The following is a 14,860-nucleotide window of genomic DNA, read 5'->3' on the forward strand; positions in this document are numbered from 1 at the left end:
TAGAAACAGAGTGAGAAAACATGTCTTAGGCATGACAAAAGTACCTAGAAACAGAGTGAGAAAACATGTCTTAGGCATGACAAAAGTACCTAGAAACAGAGTGAGAAAACATGTCTTAGGCATGACAAAAGTACCTAGAAACAGAGTGAGAAAACATGTCTTAGGCATGACAAAAGTACCTAGAAACAGAGTGAGAAAACATGTCTTAGGCATGACAAAAGTACCTAGAAACAGAGTGAGAAAACATGTCTTAGGCATGACAAAAGTACCTAGAAACAGAGTGAGAAAACATGTCTTAGGCATGACAAAAGTACCTAGAAACAGAGTGAGAAAACATGTCTTAGGCATGACGAAAGTACCTAGAAACAGAGAGAGAAGTCCACACACAAAAAAAATGTTTCCTGGTGCGATGTCTGTAGTAGTAAATGACAGTCAAAATGAATCTTAAGTAATGCCCTGGGCTACAAATAAACCCGTGGTCATCTCTCAGTTAGACGAGTCTACTAAGGAGTAGACTTTACTAGATGTCCTTTCATTAAATATCCATAGTTGCTAAATCTTGATGTTTACATACACATTTATAGCCAATTGTGACAAGCTGGTAATAACTGTACTTCCATACCCTCGGTGTTATGAATTAAATCTGTAAGTGGACCAATTGAAAAAATGAATTAGTTCCCGCTATGCCTAGTGAGTAAGTTTATCTTTGCGCGTGGTAATAAGGTCAACACTTGACTTCAAAGTCAAATACTAGACGTGGTATTTAATAACGCTGAAGTACCATGTTATAAACGCTATTATTTGGGATACCTTTTTTTTCTAATATTAATCATTTAAATTTGTGAAAGGTTTCTAGTATAATGTATCTAAAAATAGCTATCATGACCTATACATAAAATTAAAAGTAAAATTTAAAAAAATGTTAAAAAAAAATGTTTTTAAAAACAAATTCTTCTTTTATAAAGCTGAAAACGGTTTGTAAGAGCTGCTACTCTACTGTTGATAACTTATGAATGATACATTGAAACAAGAAAAACATTTTAAAACATTTTTAAAAATACTTTAAAAAAAAAAACAACTTATACGAAGTGTAATTGCATCAATTAGTTTGGATCAGTCGTGTAATTAAGTACTTAATAGAACTAGTAACTATACTGTAATATATAAATCAGTGCGATTAGAAATATTTTACAAATTGTTTTTGTTTAGCACTAGTTTATGGTTTTAGCTTTCTGAATATGCTATGATCCTATCACTTATCTGGACCAGTTGGGCAAATGGTGAGGCGGATAAGAGAAAGAATGGAATATCTGGGTATATTTCTTTTAAAAGACTTTATAAAAAAAAAAGAAGGAATGACTTAAATTCGAACTCATGGTTCAAGCCTCATCAAACCGACTTACTAACCACTCTGCTATTGAGGTGCTTATGACAATAGAAGATTTTATAGTTATCTATTGTTTGTTTCAAACTTACTTTAAAGCGTCGACTTATGAAAAGAAAAAATTCAGCTTATACCACCACTTCAATCAAGTACAATTTCTTTCCCTTGCTCGAGATACCAAAACAAAATAATTAACTACCAATAGTTAATTAACTTTATTATTAACCATTGTGTTGTCATTTCATTCAAGATTTGGTGTGGGAGAAATAACGAGTGCAAACTTTTGACCAGACAGACAGACAGACAGACAGAGTTAATTGATATAAGGTGGAAAGTGTGGGAAGCGTGGTCGAGAGGCTAAGAGCGCTTCAACTTGGCTTGGCTTGGCTACCTAGAAGGGGGCTCGAGGTTCGACTCCCTACTCGGGCAGAGTTGTGTTTACTAAAGCGCCTAGAAACAACTCCTAGATACCCCCCCCCCCAACTGGTCCACAAATAAGATTGGACCAAAGCGCTTGAGCTATAAGCATGAAAGTAGCGCTATATAAATATATATATATATATATATATATAAGCTTTGTACAAAGGAATATTTTTAATTTTTTTTACACATCCATATTCTCCCGAAAAAAAATCCTGGTCAAGCGCTTGAATAAATCTACTGAAAGTATATCAAATTCTAGGAAGCGCTGTGGCCGGGCGGTAAAGCGCTCGGCTTATGAACCCGGGGATAATTGTGCTATTTTTAATTTCGGGATGTTTGTACGCCTATGAGTCCACCAAGCTTAAATGGGTACCTGAAATTAGTCGGGGAAAGCTTAAGGCGGTTGGTCGTTGTGCTGGTCACCAGACACCCTCGTTAACCGTGACCACAGAAACAGATGACCTTTACACCACCTGCCCTATAGATCGCAAGGTCTGAAAGGGGAACTTTACTTTATCTATATATATATACAATTTTAGTTTAGTGATACAGATCCATCCTTGGCATGCAACATTAAAAGACAGTGATCTAGACTAAAATTCTGGATTTAAATACATAGTATAGATTATAGAAGATTCTAGTTCGGTGATAGTCCTGAGACCTCTATAGCTAGACTTAGAAGAATGTGCGCAGAATGTTTTGAACATTTATATATTTACTTAACTCTTTATATGAAGACGCGGGCATACTTGGTGACGTCTGTTCAAGATAAAGATTGTCTGAACCAATTTTAATATTTAGAGGATAATATTTTGAAAAATTAAAACGGTTAAGCTAGAGTTTTCCTAGTTTTACAAATCAGATAGTTATTCTTTTCTCATTTTTTTAAAAGAAAATCGTTAGAGCCGTTTTCGAGAAGCGTGTACACCCAGGTATTTATTTCCGAACTTTTGTATAGAGGATAGACAGGGTCTGCAACTCGATAAGAGGAATTGTAAAGACAGGAGAGTTAACATAATTTAGGTAATTGCTAATTTGAATATTTAATTCCGTAATTTAAATTATTAATCTCTCCAAGACATATGATGTAAGAAACATTATTTAGTTCTTCTGTTTTCTAACATACATGCAAGAGAGAATATATATTTGTCTCCATTGTATGTCATTGTGTGTAGTGACTGAGTGACAAAGTGGTTCCGAACCAAATCTCTTTAAACACTGGAACTCTGAACTGACTGTTAGAAACTGCGTACAGGCATGGGAAATTAATTTTACGCTCTATGGATAGCTCGCAGTCTAAATCCTGGACAACGTTGTATTGATACCTTTTGCATTCCTGCTCTGGATTGTGGAATTCGCCGAGAGCTTCGTGTGGTTGTTGCAAGCTACATGTTTATATAAACTATGAATGAAAGAAAACATAAATACAATATTTTGTATGTGAATGCGCTAGATATCTTGTAGATTTGACTTTGACCAATTTTGAATGTTCTAGATATCTTGTAAATAAGACTTTGACCAATTTTGAATGTTCTAGATATCTTGTACATTTGACTTTGACCAATGGACCTCATTCACCAATCGTAAACAAACAAAATTTAGTCACGTGATTCTCTATCTCTTCTATACAAATTACGTAATCCATAAAGGCAGTCACGTGATAAGTTTTTTTCATTGTTTTATCAAAATTATCACGTGGCTAAATGTTGTTTGTTAACGATTGGTAAATGAGGTCCATTGTGAATGTTCTAGATGTCTTGTAGATTTGACTTTGACCAATTATGCCCACCCTCACTTCTTTGTCCAACTTCTCAATTAAAAAAACATTTTGCGATCTATAAACTGATAAAACAATTATTCATTTAAATGTTACATAGTCTGTGAAAGTTATGAACAAACATTTCAAATGAATTGAAAACATTTAGAGACCACCTGAATCGTGTTTATTTATAATCTCGGTAAACGACACATTCGGTATAAAATAATACTATAACCAATGCAGACATATATTATATATTATATTATATTATAAATGTAAATTACACACGATACACACTATAACTTAGAACCAATCACAATAGCTGGCTTTTGTATGCAGTCTTTCCACACAGCACTTGGATTTATATGTTACTATCTTTACCACAGCAGTAGACTATCAGTACGTAAATACATCCATCGATGGTATTTTTATATTGATATAAATACATCTGAACGTTTGTTAATTTCCTGGATGGCTTTTGTTTTACCATGCTGCATTACATATAACAATACATATAACAAAACATAAACAGATGAAATATATATACAGGCATCGGTATAAATACTGTTTTTTTTTCTAGACTCTGTCAACCTGGGGAACATAGCTTTTATAGCTTTTTTATAGCTTGTTTTTTAATATAGGGCTATTTTCATGCTTATAGCATGCTCAGAGTGCTATGATCCAAACTTATTTGTGGACCAGTGGGGGGAGGGGTATATGAGAGAAGGTTTTCCGTGCTGGCTTTAGGCGCTCAGTAAACAAAAACACCACATATAAAAGATCGAAACATATGTTATTACTATTTCTCTGAACTTCTCTGAGAGTTGTCTTGTTATAGAATAATATTGTTTTAATTGATAATAAAAATTAATAAATCTGTCTTGGTCTTAGTGTTGGTCTTATAGCCCTAGTCCTTGTATAGTCTTCGTCTAAGTGTTATAGACTTAATTTTATTTTATTCAAGGATTTAGTTGCCAACGGAACTAGAGTTCTTGTATCTCCTTAAAATGGGGGACTTAAAAATGTCTGCCATTGGGTTCTTATTACTTTTTGAACTATTCTGTTAGTGACCTCATTTCGACAAAGCGCTCTAGTCGTTCTATCCTATAAACTGCCCCTAGCACTAACGATGTGTTTCTCTCGTAGAAAATTGTGGCGTTGGGAGTTTTTGTTTCGATGGTTTCTCAATTGTTCAATTGTTCAAGATGAGCGAAGGTCGTCTGCTAGTTTATCCCAGAATGCACCTTTGTGTTGGGGGAGCTTGGGATAGTTGATGTACGTGCTACTTTTCACGTGAGCAAGAACTTCTGGTCCTAGTTTGGAGCTGGGTATATCTTCTAGAAATAGAAAAACCAGAACGTCGCGTCCAGTGGAGACTGATTGCATTCTTGCCATCTGTTCAAATAAATAGAAATATTCTTTAATCCTTTAATAATTTAGAGAATTTGGAATGATCTGAAATGTACAGCTGCATGAAACATATAGTTTAGTTATTTTCACAAAGCTTTTATCAACTTTGTCTGTTTGTATGTATGGCTGGTAAAAAGTTTGTACACTTTAAATCTCCTACACTCATGTTCACTTATGCCTCAAGACCCATCAAGGGAACTAATTCAACTTATACCACCTCATCTGTCAAGTACGATTTCTTCCCTTGTTCGATACCAAACAAAGTAATTTATAGTTATAGGTTATAGCTAATTAACTTATTGTTGTTGTTTTTTTAATTGATTCTTGTGTTGTCAGGTAAAAGAAATAATTATGCAAAATTTAAGCTTGATCGGAAATTGGATGTCGGAAAAATAACCTGTACAAACTTTTGACCAGACAGACAGACAGAGTTGATATAAGCTTTGTAGAATAGAAAGAGAAACGGGATATCGAAGGGAAAGAACTCCGCACTAACAACTATATCTCTCAATAATGTAGAAGTTATTCCCCTTATTCGATATAAAACAAAATAAATAATTACCAATAATTAATTACCAATAATTAATTTGCCCAATTAGTTTTTTTTTTTTTATCGATTCATGTTTTTATTTAGGTACAATAAATAATTGTTTCAGCTTCAACTTAATAAGAGAATGGCTGTGGAAGCAATAACGTGTTTAATTTATCTAATAGGACGAAACCTTACATATTTAGCAGAAATTACTCAAAAGTAAAGTAGCAATTATACATAAAACACAATACAAAATACAAAATCAAAATTTCATAAAATACTCGGAAAGACACAAAGATAAGGCCTGTTTCACATACCATATGCTAGGACAAATGTGTACAAATGCTCCTTCTTCCCTAGTGCTATTAGAGCATGGAATTAGAGATAATCAGTGATAATTATCAGGGATAATCAGTGACTTGGCAGAATTTAAGTCAATGGTTAATACGCATGTCTGAGCACAAGACGCGTAGGATGTAGTAAGGTCTGTATTATATAAGCTAAGAAGATATGTGAATACTGAAGGATTAATTCCCCTTGTTAGTATAAAAAATTCTTGTGCATTGTACAGTGTACAAGTAATGCTTCACCTAATGCTGCCTAAGGCTACCTACCTGCAACTCATACTTGCACCAGTAACTATCCAACATGTGCTTGGTGATAACGATTAATGTCTTTCGACTTTTCACCACAGCTTTGTAAATGTTATCCGTGATGTACCTGCCAACTTTGAACTTCTCTCCGTGGACAAGAACTCTGATACCTCTCTCTTTCAGCTTGGGGATCAGCTCCTGGCCAAATGAAATATGGAAGACACACTTAGTTGTGCAATAGTATGATTTAATATCACTTCAAATGTGTTTCAATAATGTTAATGGTGGGAAACACAATAAAACATCATTTTGTAACAATGGAATAAGGTGGTTGTCGGTGCGTAGATTATAGAATTCTAGAATCTTTTCTTGTTATGTGCACAATTTTTTAATGCACCTTCTTTGTTGCATTGCTGTTTAGCTTTTCGTTTTTATTTTAGTAGTTATTTTGCTGATGTAAAGTTTCCTTGAGATTCGTCTGTGTAGCCCTGTTTAGGGTGAGTATTTCAGGCATTAACTGCACTTAGCAGTGGTTGCGCTGCCATAGTGTATTAGACTAGATCTTTTAATTTGACTTTCTAAATTCTCTACAGGGAGATAGTGATGGGATTGTAGACTGAGTCTACACTAGAGTCAGCAGTGGGCCAGCGTTGTGTGCGTTTCTTGTGTAGAGGCCAAATACGTACTAGTGTGTTTTTGGTTGGTATTATGGGACCTCAAGGTGCAGAACGCTAACTTGACTATTAACATAATAATGACATAATATCTGTAATACAATATTTGTGGCATTGTTTAATTCAATAATACGTTATCATTGTTATTAGTTGTAAATAATGACATATCATTATTATTATTAATAATACTTGCAAGTATTTCATATTTCATAAGAACGAAATAGAGAACTCGTAAATTTATTCGCATTTTCATCCTTTTTTTTTTAAATTTAATATGCAAATTTTATTTTTGTTTCGACCACAACTATGTAGCCAAACGTAAGATTTTTAGGTTTTTTTTTTATAACAATAATAAAAAATGCTTAAAGTTATGACAACATAAAAGCTGCTGACCCGTCAAAATTCGGAATTGAAAAAAAAAAAATTTATTGTGGTGTCCAATGTCTTGTGGTGATCCCGTAGCATTAGCCCTGGATCCCTCTGCAAAATCCGGCCCTGCATGTAAAATGTTGTATCTTTTTTTTAAATGGTACACTAAAACTATTTGTACATGGGAGATTAGTGAGAGAAAGAACCTCATGGAGTCAGGAGAAAATAAATGTAAATGAAAACTTCAATGACAACATTTTGTTTATTACCTCCCATTGGACGTTATTTTGGCTTGCTTGCTCTTGAAGTTTTCATTAACATTTTTAGCGGCCGCCGAAAGGGGAATAGCAGGTATTAGTTTTTGTGTGGTCTGTCTGTCAGTCCGCCCGTCCCTCTCGTTTAGATCTTATAAACTAGAACAGGTATTTTAAATCCAATACCATGATATTTTAGATCTGCTGCAAAGACCACTTTTACCTTTCTGAAAGCGAAAAATTGAATTTTTTAAATCAACTATATAAGCAGCTTTTTCGTTGAAATACACCATTTTTACAACTATTGACTATTAATAGAAAATAAAAGGTATATGAAAATGGCTTTAGATTCTATTTACGCAAAGAAAACTGTCTTTGAAATGTGTGTATTACTAAATAAGATACTTTGTCATACTAGCTACTTACATTTTCAACAAAATGTTTACTTTTTAAAGAGAAGAAAATCTATTTAGAATGCATATAAATCGACTATAATTTAAAACAACAATTAATAAGTAGTCTTCATATTGTACACATGAGGTGTTGCGGTCAAACAGAGTTGTGTATACTATACCATAGGGAAAAGTAAAAGTTTCTTTGTTGAGCCTTTGAATAAGATATTGGCACTTGACAAAACAATTAAATCAATTAGATAATCATTCAATAACATCAGTTAGGCCTGGTTCACATTTAATTATATCTTCTTAACTATCAGTTCATTGAGTATATATGAATAATAACAATGTAATAATAGTACCATTAATAAATTTCCGCATCCTGTGGTATCAAGTCGTTAGTTGAACAATACAACAGTATCGGCAACACTTTCGACATGAGCACGTCTCAATGTATCGACGGAGATAGGGTTGTAGTTGTTGATAGGGTTGTAGTTGTTGATAGGGTTGTAGTTGTTGATAGTTTCTAGTTCATAGTTTCTGATATTCTTTCTGATAATATAAAAAACCTGCTTTTTTACCTGCCTGAGCGGACCACTTTTTTTTTGGGGGGGGGGGCGACTTTGAGTTTGTGTTTCCACTGTATTTGTTACCTTGTTTGTATTCATTTTATTTTCATGTTAATTCACCGATCTACCAGAACACGATGCCGTTCCAATAAAACTCTAGTTAGTAGAAATAAAAGAACAAACCTGCAATATAAAGTCAATGTCGCTATTAGCATAGCTAACAAATACATCGTACTTGAAGTCTTTCACATCCACCTCTCTAGTAGAAGATATTTTTGATTTAGCTGCATGGTACCAGTAACGTAATGTCCATCTAGGGAAGGAAATCATAGCTTAGTTTCAGACAAAAATGTATTTACAATTTTGTAACTTTTGATAAAATACAATCACAAACATAATTGTTTGTAGTCATACTGGTCTCTGAAAAATTTTAATACAACGAATCTTCAAGACTCACTAGTCACGCCTTGCATTAAACATTTTCTGTATTTCGAAATTCAGAAATTCATTCTCTCTCAAAGCGTTATTTCTCCTAATAAGAAGAGCACAGGTCAAATTTAGTAAACAAGGGGTGGGATGGGCCGAGAGACATTCCCGGCATTACGTTTGTTATTGGCATGATCGTTGTCAGATCATGTTAGTGCCCAGCATGACTTCCTGTAGCGGAACTTTATTTTCACTCAAAAGACATCAAGAAAAAAGACAGTACGTCAGTCAGGAACGAATTACAATTAAACAAGACGGGTTGACTTCTAGAGATTTTATAGTGGAAGACATATTGAAATCATCATCATCACTATCAAACTCTTTTGGAGTGAACTTCGAGAGGCTCAAGTCCTTCCTTGCAAAAAAAAAACAACCCTGGACAAATAGTCTGCTGTAATGCTTAATGCATGTATGTCACCAGACAGGTCAAGAACCTGTCATGAAGTCTGGGGCAGTGAAATAGAATTATTAGACGCGGTTTCCTCTTCTTCCCAGCTTTGCGAGCCTTATCTCAATGGTCTTGGACATTGGAGACTTCTTGGCAGCCTCATTGGTTTTAGCTAAATATTTGTTAAATATTGGGTGAGCGTTACATGCGCAGCGTAGTGTGATTGTGGACTGATGCGAATATGTGTTGAAAGAGGAAGAAAGAAAGGACAGAAACAATGGAGTACTATGGACGAGGATATTGTTGATATTATTTTTCATTCAACAGGATTAAAGTTCTCATAATCTGCAACTTATAGTTCTGTGTGTATGGTTACAAGAGTCTCATCTGTTCGTAATATCGAGAAATAATGGAGTTGCAATTTTCGTGCGTCTAGAATATTCTAGATTTGTTAGAAGACTCCAGCTCTTAAGCTTATTCCTTAGGTCTGCGCAAGTGTTGGTCCAACATTTTTCCTTTTTAACAGACATTTTGATTAGTTTGCTAAGTCTTACATTTCTCCCTGAGTGTTGGATTCTTTGATCTTTTGGCGTGCCCTTTTCCGAGCAGCAAGCTTGTTGATTTGAACTGTTCAATTGGGCTTGTACTTTCTACAAGGGTAATTCTTAGGAATAAACCTTCCAAACCAAATAATGGAAAGTTTGGATTTGACGTCATTGACACGTGACTATTAAAAACAAGACTAGGATTGAGGAAGTGTAGCGAAAAGTAAACAGACGACTTTTGGCAGCTGTAGAATAAGGTCAGGGTCGGCTTTAGTTTCTGAAGTAGATATTTGGATACTACGACACTTGATGGTTCCCTTCAGAAGGCTTTCAACTTTTTGTTTGGCCATCGTTTATCAGCGTCGACTTTATAGTGTTGGGCTTTTGTCTGGGTTGTTTCGTTATTTGAGTGTTACCTGCGGTGAGACATCTGCACAAGACACAGCGCGGAGGCGCCAGCAGCCACTACAGATGCAGACTATACACCATTCGATCGTCCAAGAACCATGTCAGACAGATCTCAGCGCTTCTTTCATACCCCCTACCAGCAGAGCTCTGCGCCAGTCGAGCATGCAGATTCAGGTCATGCAGAGTCGATAGCTCCCCCAACGCTAGCCCTTTTGGAACACCCTAAAAGTAAAAGGGGCAAAACGTACTCCAGTTACCAGAGAACACCGCGTGGATTTCCGTGGGCTATGTTCAAATATATTCTTGAGAACGACGTTTTGAATTTATCATGTTTCAGAGTTCAGACGATTATCGCGAAATTGTAAAAAAGGTGCTAGTGAGATGAAATAAAGTCACTAGATTTAATAATTTAATAGGTAAAATATTTCTTTTTTATTCGCTTCAACTCGACTAATGCTCAAATGTAGATTTAAAGGTACAATACAAATACAGAAGGTATTCAATCATCGGGCTGCTCTTGTCAGCGCGTCACGTCCAATCAGGAGGGCGTGCTTCACAGTTTGAAAAAAAGGCTGATAGAAAAGATTTTAGATTGACTTTATCACAACAGAATCTACTTGATGTTCTATCCGTTTCATTTGGATGAAACTACTTTCAAAAGTCATTCAGATTTCATTAAGTAGCCAATTGTGGTAGTTTTCCGTGGACTTTATTGAAACTCAGATTAACTTAGAACAGTTTCAATCTCTAACAGGAACGGCTAAACATTTGGGTAAGCAGACGACGCAAACGTTGTTTTATTTGTACAAAGCTTCTATCAACTTACTCTGTGTGTCTGGTACAACTTTTGTACACGTCATTTCTCCCACTTCCCAGTACCTAACAAAACGTGAATCAATCAAACAATTAAGCAACTATTTCTAATTGTGTCATAAATACGGAGAAAAGACTTACAAATATTAGGGTAGTATAATTTGTGTTTTGTTCGCCGTATAATTAGCTGTAAACTAGCTCTTACCTAAATCTGTATATCAATGATGCAATTAGGACCAAGACCATGAGCAAGGTTCCACCTGCCACTGACAGAAACATAGTAATATGCTTCTCACAACTGTAGCTCAGCATTGCTACCTGTTCATCATATCCGTTCTTCATCTCCAGAGCCTGTGCGTTGGCAATCGGGAATTTGCAGTAGTAATAGGAGTAGTTGCTCCCGAAAACTTTCGTGTCCACGACCCATTGGAGGAAGTCTAGATTTCCACAGTCACACTCGATGGGGTTCTGACGCATGTCAATGGTAATGTTCACTCCCCTGCTGAGTAGCCAGCTTATGTGGCTCCGAATACCTTCGGGAAGAGAGGAGATTTCATTTCTGTGTAGATCAATAAACTGCAATCTCTTCATGTGAGTTATGCTGAAGTTAGCTTGACTCAAACGATTTATGGATAAGTCCAGTGTCAACAAATTCTCCATTGACCCAAATGCGTTTTCGTTAAGTCTGTAGAGATTGTTAAAAGAAATATCAATAGATTCCATGTGCGTAAGCTTATCAAAAATTAGACCTTTCAGGTCTGCATTCAGACAATCGCCGAGCAAGTTTTGATATAGATTTAAGTGTTCTAAGCTGGTCAAGTTGTCAAAAAACTTATCACTGATGCTTTCTATGAAACAACTAGACATTTTCAGCACCCTAAGGTACTTCAATCCAATCACTGGACCCTGAAGAGCCTGGAAGTGATTTTTGGTGAGGTCAACATAATCTAATTTGTTATTGGAGCAGAAAGTGATGTTGTTGATAATATAGGTCATAGAGTTGCTGTGCATGGTTACGTTTCTTAACATTGGTGGAAGAGGCAACATAAAATCTGTTTGATATTCAGAGCAAGAATTGTCCTTACATATGCATTCGTTGTCAGTGAACTTGCCATACCCTTCAGATGGACTAACACACTTAAAACTGCTATCTGGAAAGAGTAATGGAAATTGTACTGGCTTAAAGAATCCATCCAAATGTAGATTCTCCAAACTGAATAGCTCGCCCATATTCTTCCAGTACGCACCAAACATTATTTTGTTATTAGTCAGATTGACAGTTTTTAAAGTAGCTGGCAACATCTTCAATGCTCCAAATTCAATCATCTCAATCTCGTTATCCATTGCTTCAATGATCTCCAGACTCATGTTCCTGAAGTATCTCAGAGTCTTAGATAATATCAGAATACAAGGGGAGAATCTGGGCACCACTCGCTGAATCTTCAAACGTCTAAGAGTTTGGCTATTTCTTAGACCATACATCAGGTTACCTATAGCCTCAAGACCGAGATAGAAATTGTTAGTAAGATCCAAAACTGTCAGTTTGTTCAAAGGGGCAAATGCTCCACTTTCAACTAGTGACCCTTCCAATCCGCAGTTAGAAATGTTTAAATCCTTCAGGTGACCTAAATATTTAAATGTATCATTGTGCAGCGACTCCAAAAAGCAATATCCTTGATCGTACCCGGATATGACCAGCTTTGTCAAATATTTCAACGAACCGAACAGTGGACCAAATCTTTTTCCTCGAAGACCATCAATATAAAGAGTTTTAAGGTTTGTCAATAAAGAAAAGGCATAGTCTGGGTACACAAGATTTGGGTTACTTGTGTTTGGGTTGTTTCTGTTCATCACTAGGTAGACTAAAGAACCATTCAAAGGCGCAAAAACGCGAGACTTGTTTAGGTTGCTATCCATGGCGATACTATTGTTATAGACATTGAGCCGCTCCAGTTTGTACAGACCACGAAACACACCATCTGCTAGTGTCGTGATGTTATTGGAGTCGAGCTGAAGCACTTCAAGATCTGTATACTTGTCAAACACGCCTGGATACAGTGAAGAGCTATTCAATCTGTTGTATGCCAGCAAAAGATGGCTGATGCTGGAGGGCAGTTGTGTTGGAACCTGGTCAAGATTGGCGTTACTACAGTCTGCGACGGTAGTTATGGTATAATTTTCCGAGCAGTGACACACTAAGCAGCTGTCACTGTGATATAAGTCCGTACATCCAATCACAATACTGCAGTTACCATCCTTGTCAAATATATCAGAGCCCTTCCATTCGCTAAATTTCAACTGAAACATCGTACTCTCACTGGAAAGGCTTTTTACTGAATGCATATTGTGAGTCTCTGTGTTTTGGTCATGCAGAGTCTCATCGTTGACGTCTTTTTGTCTAAAGGATTTATCTTTGAATATTGTGGCTTGTATTGAACCATCCGAAACCTTCGACTCCTTAGAGTTTATTTTATTTACGTTTCTTACTGCATAGAGATTTTTCTTTGCTGCCGTAAATTGAACACCAGTTTCTTTATGCAAAATATTGTCATACGCCGATAATGATATTGAGGTGATTAACAAAGCCGTAATAACACATATCAACTCCATCATTTCTGTTTCTGTGGAAAAGAAATATTTACCTATTGATCTATACTTATCTAAATTTTAAAAATTGGGGAAAGTTGTTTTTTTAATGTAAATGTTTATTTGTTATTTTAAACATTAATATTATATTTGCATTTATCTTAGGCATTCTCTATAAGAGTTTTACATCAAGATCTAGATTAGTAGAAATGTGAAGAAAAAAATATTTTTAAAATATTTGCAAACTAAAATACATACTTCACCGTAAGCATTGATCTTTTGTAACGAATAGAATTATCTTCAGGGACTTTTTTTTGGTTAACGTTAGATCTGTCTTTCATGTTCCACTCAGATGAAGCCTTTAAAAAATAACACGATACCTCTGTTATAAGTTACATAGAAATTGAGCGACTTTCCACATCCGAAATAACAGGGAAACTTTGATTAGAGATTGTTTTCTCAAAGTATTGTATTTATTTGGCGAGGAAATACTATGTCGAGTCCATGGCCCAGATTTCAACTATTTATCATTAGTTCATGAAAAAGGAAATGACTAATAAAATAAATCTAGGCCCATTCTTTGATTGTTTCGATAAATGATAAGACACAGCGTCAACCATTTTTTTTACAAAACTGTCTATCACGTCTGTCTGGAATCTTGTTGACGTTCTTTTTTTTCTCCAACTTTTCATTTATGAATCAAGTTAAAACCTTGCACAATTATTCATTGCTGATGACAACGCATGAATCAATCAAAACATTAAACAACTAATTAGATTAGTCAATTAGTTGTAATACATTAAAATTCTTAATCAGGATTGGAACCCGGGACCCCTAGGCTCGGAAGCCAAGCGCTTTACGACTCAGCCACTGCGCCTCCCCCCCCCCACACACACTTAACAGACGCTTTTACTTTTCCCAAATTAATGTCAGGCACCCATTAGAGCTGGGTGGACTCAGAGGCGCCCAAAAATCCCGAAATTAAAAATTCCAGTCTTCACCAGGATTCGAACACGGGACTTTTACGGGCATAGCTGTTAGGTGTAACAGGTTCTATTGTGCGTGACGTAGTATTATAATACTACACATGAGGCTGGTTACTATTAGTGTGTCGCGAATGCGTAGACTGCTGGGTTCGTGCTTCCTGGAGTCACACGTGACAGACACAGACATTACAGATTGACTCTTTGGCAGACAAACATAATGTTTATTTAATGACGATAATAACAATACTGCACCTTATTGGCAGTTACATCCAGACTTCCGATGTGA

General features: G+C 35.7%; 1 protein-coding gene across 1 annotated transcript; it reads right to left on the reverse strand.

Moving 5' to 3' along the window:
* Positions 1-3,769: 3,769 nt before the first annotated feature.
* LOC106071013 (toll-like receptor 4) lies at positions 3,770-14,074 on the reverse strand. The gene is made up of 5 exons (XM_056019158.1): positions 13,847-14,074; positions 11,208-13,623; positions 8,546-8,675; positions 6,123-6,299; positions 3,770-4,961 (listed from the first exon to the last, which is right to left on the reverse strand). The coding sequence occupies exons 2-5, from the start codon at positions 13,613-13,615 to the stop codon at positions 4,767-4,769; spliced, it is 2,910 nt and encodes a 969-aa protein (XP_055875133.1). The 5' UTR covers positions 13,616-13,623; positions 13,847-14,074; the 3' UTR covers positions 3,770-4,766.
* Between the last annotated feature and the right edge of the window lie 786 nt (positions 14,075-14,860).

Source organism: Biomphalaria glabrata, chromosome 2 (genome assembly GCF_947242115.1).
Source record: "Biomphalaria glabrata chromosome 2, xgBioGlab47.1, whole genome shotgun sequence".
In the NCBI taxonomy this organism is placed as follows: domain Eukaryota; kingdom Metazoa; phylum Mollusca; class Gastropoda; family Planorbidae; genus Biomphalaria; species Biomphalaria glabrata.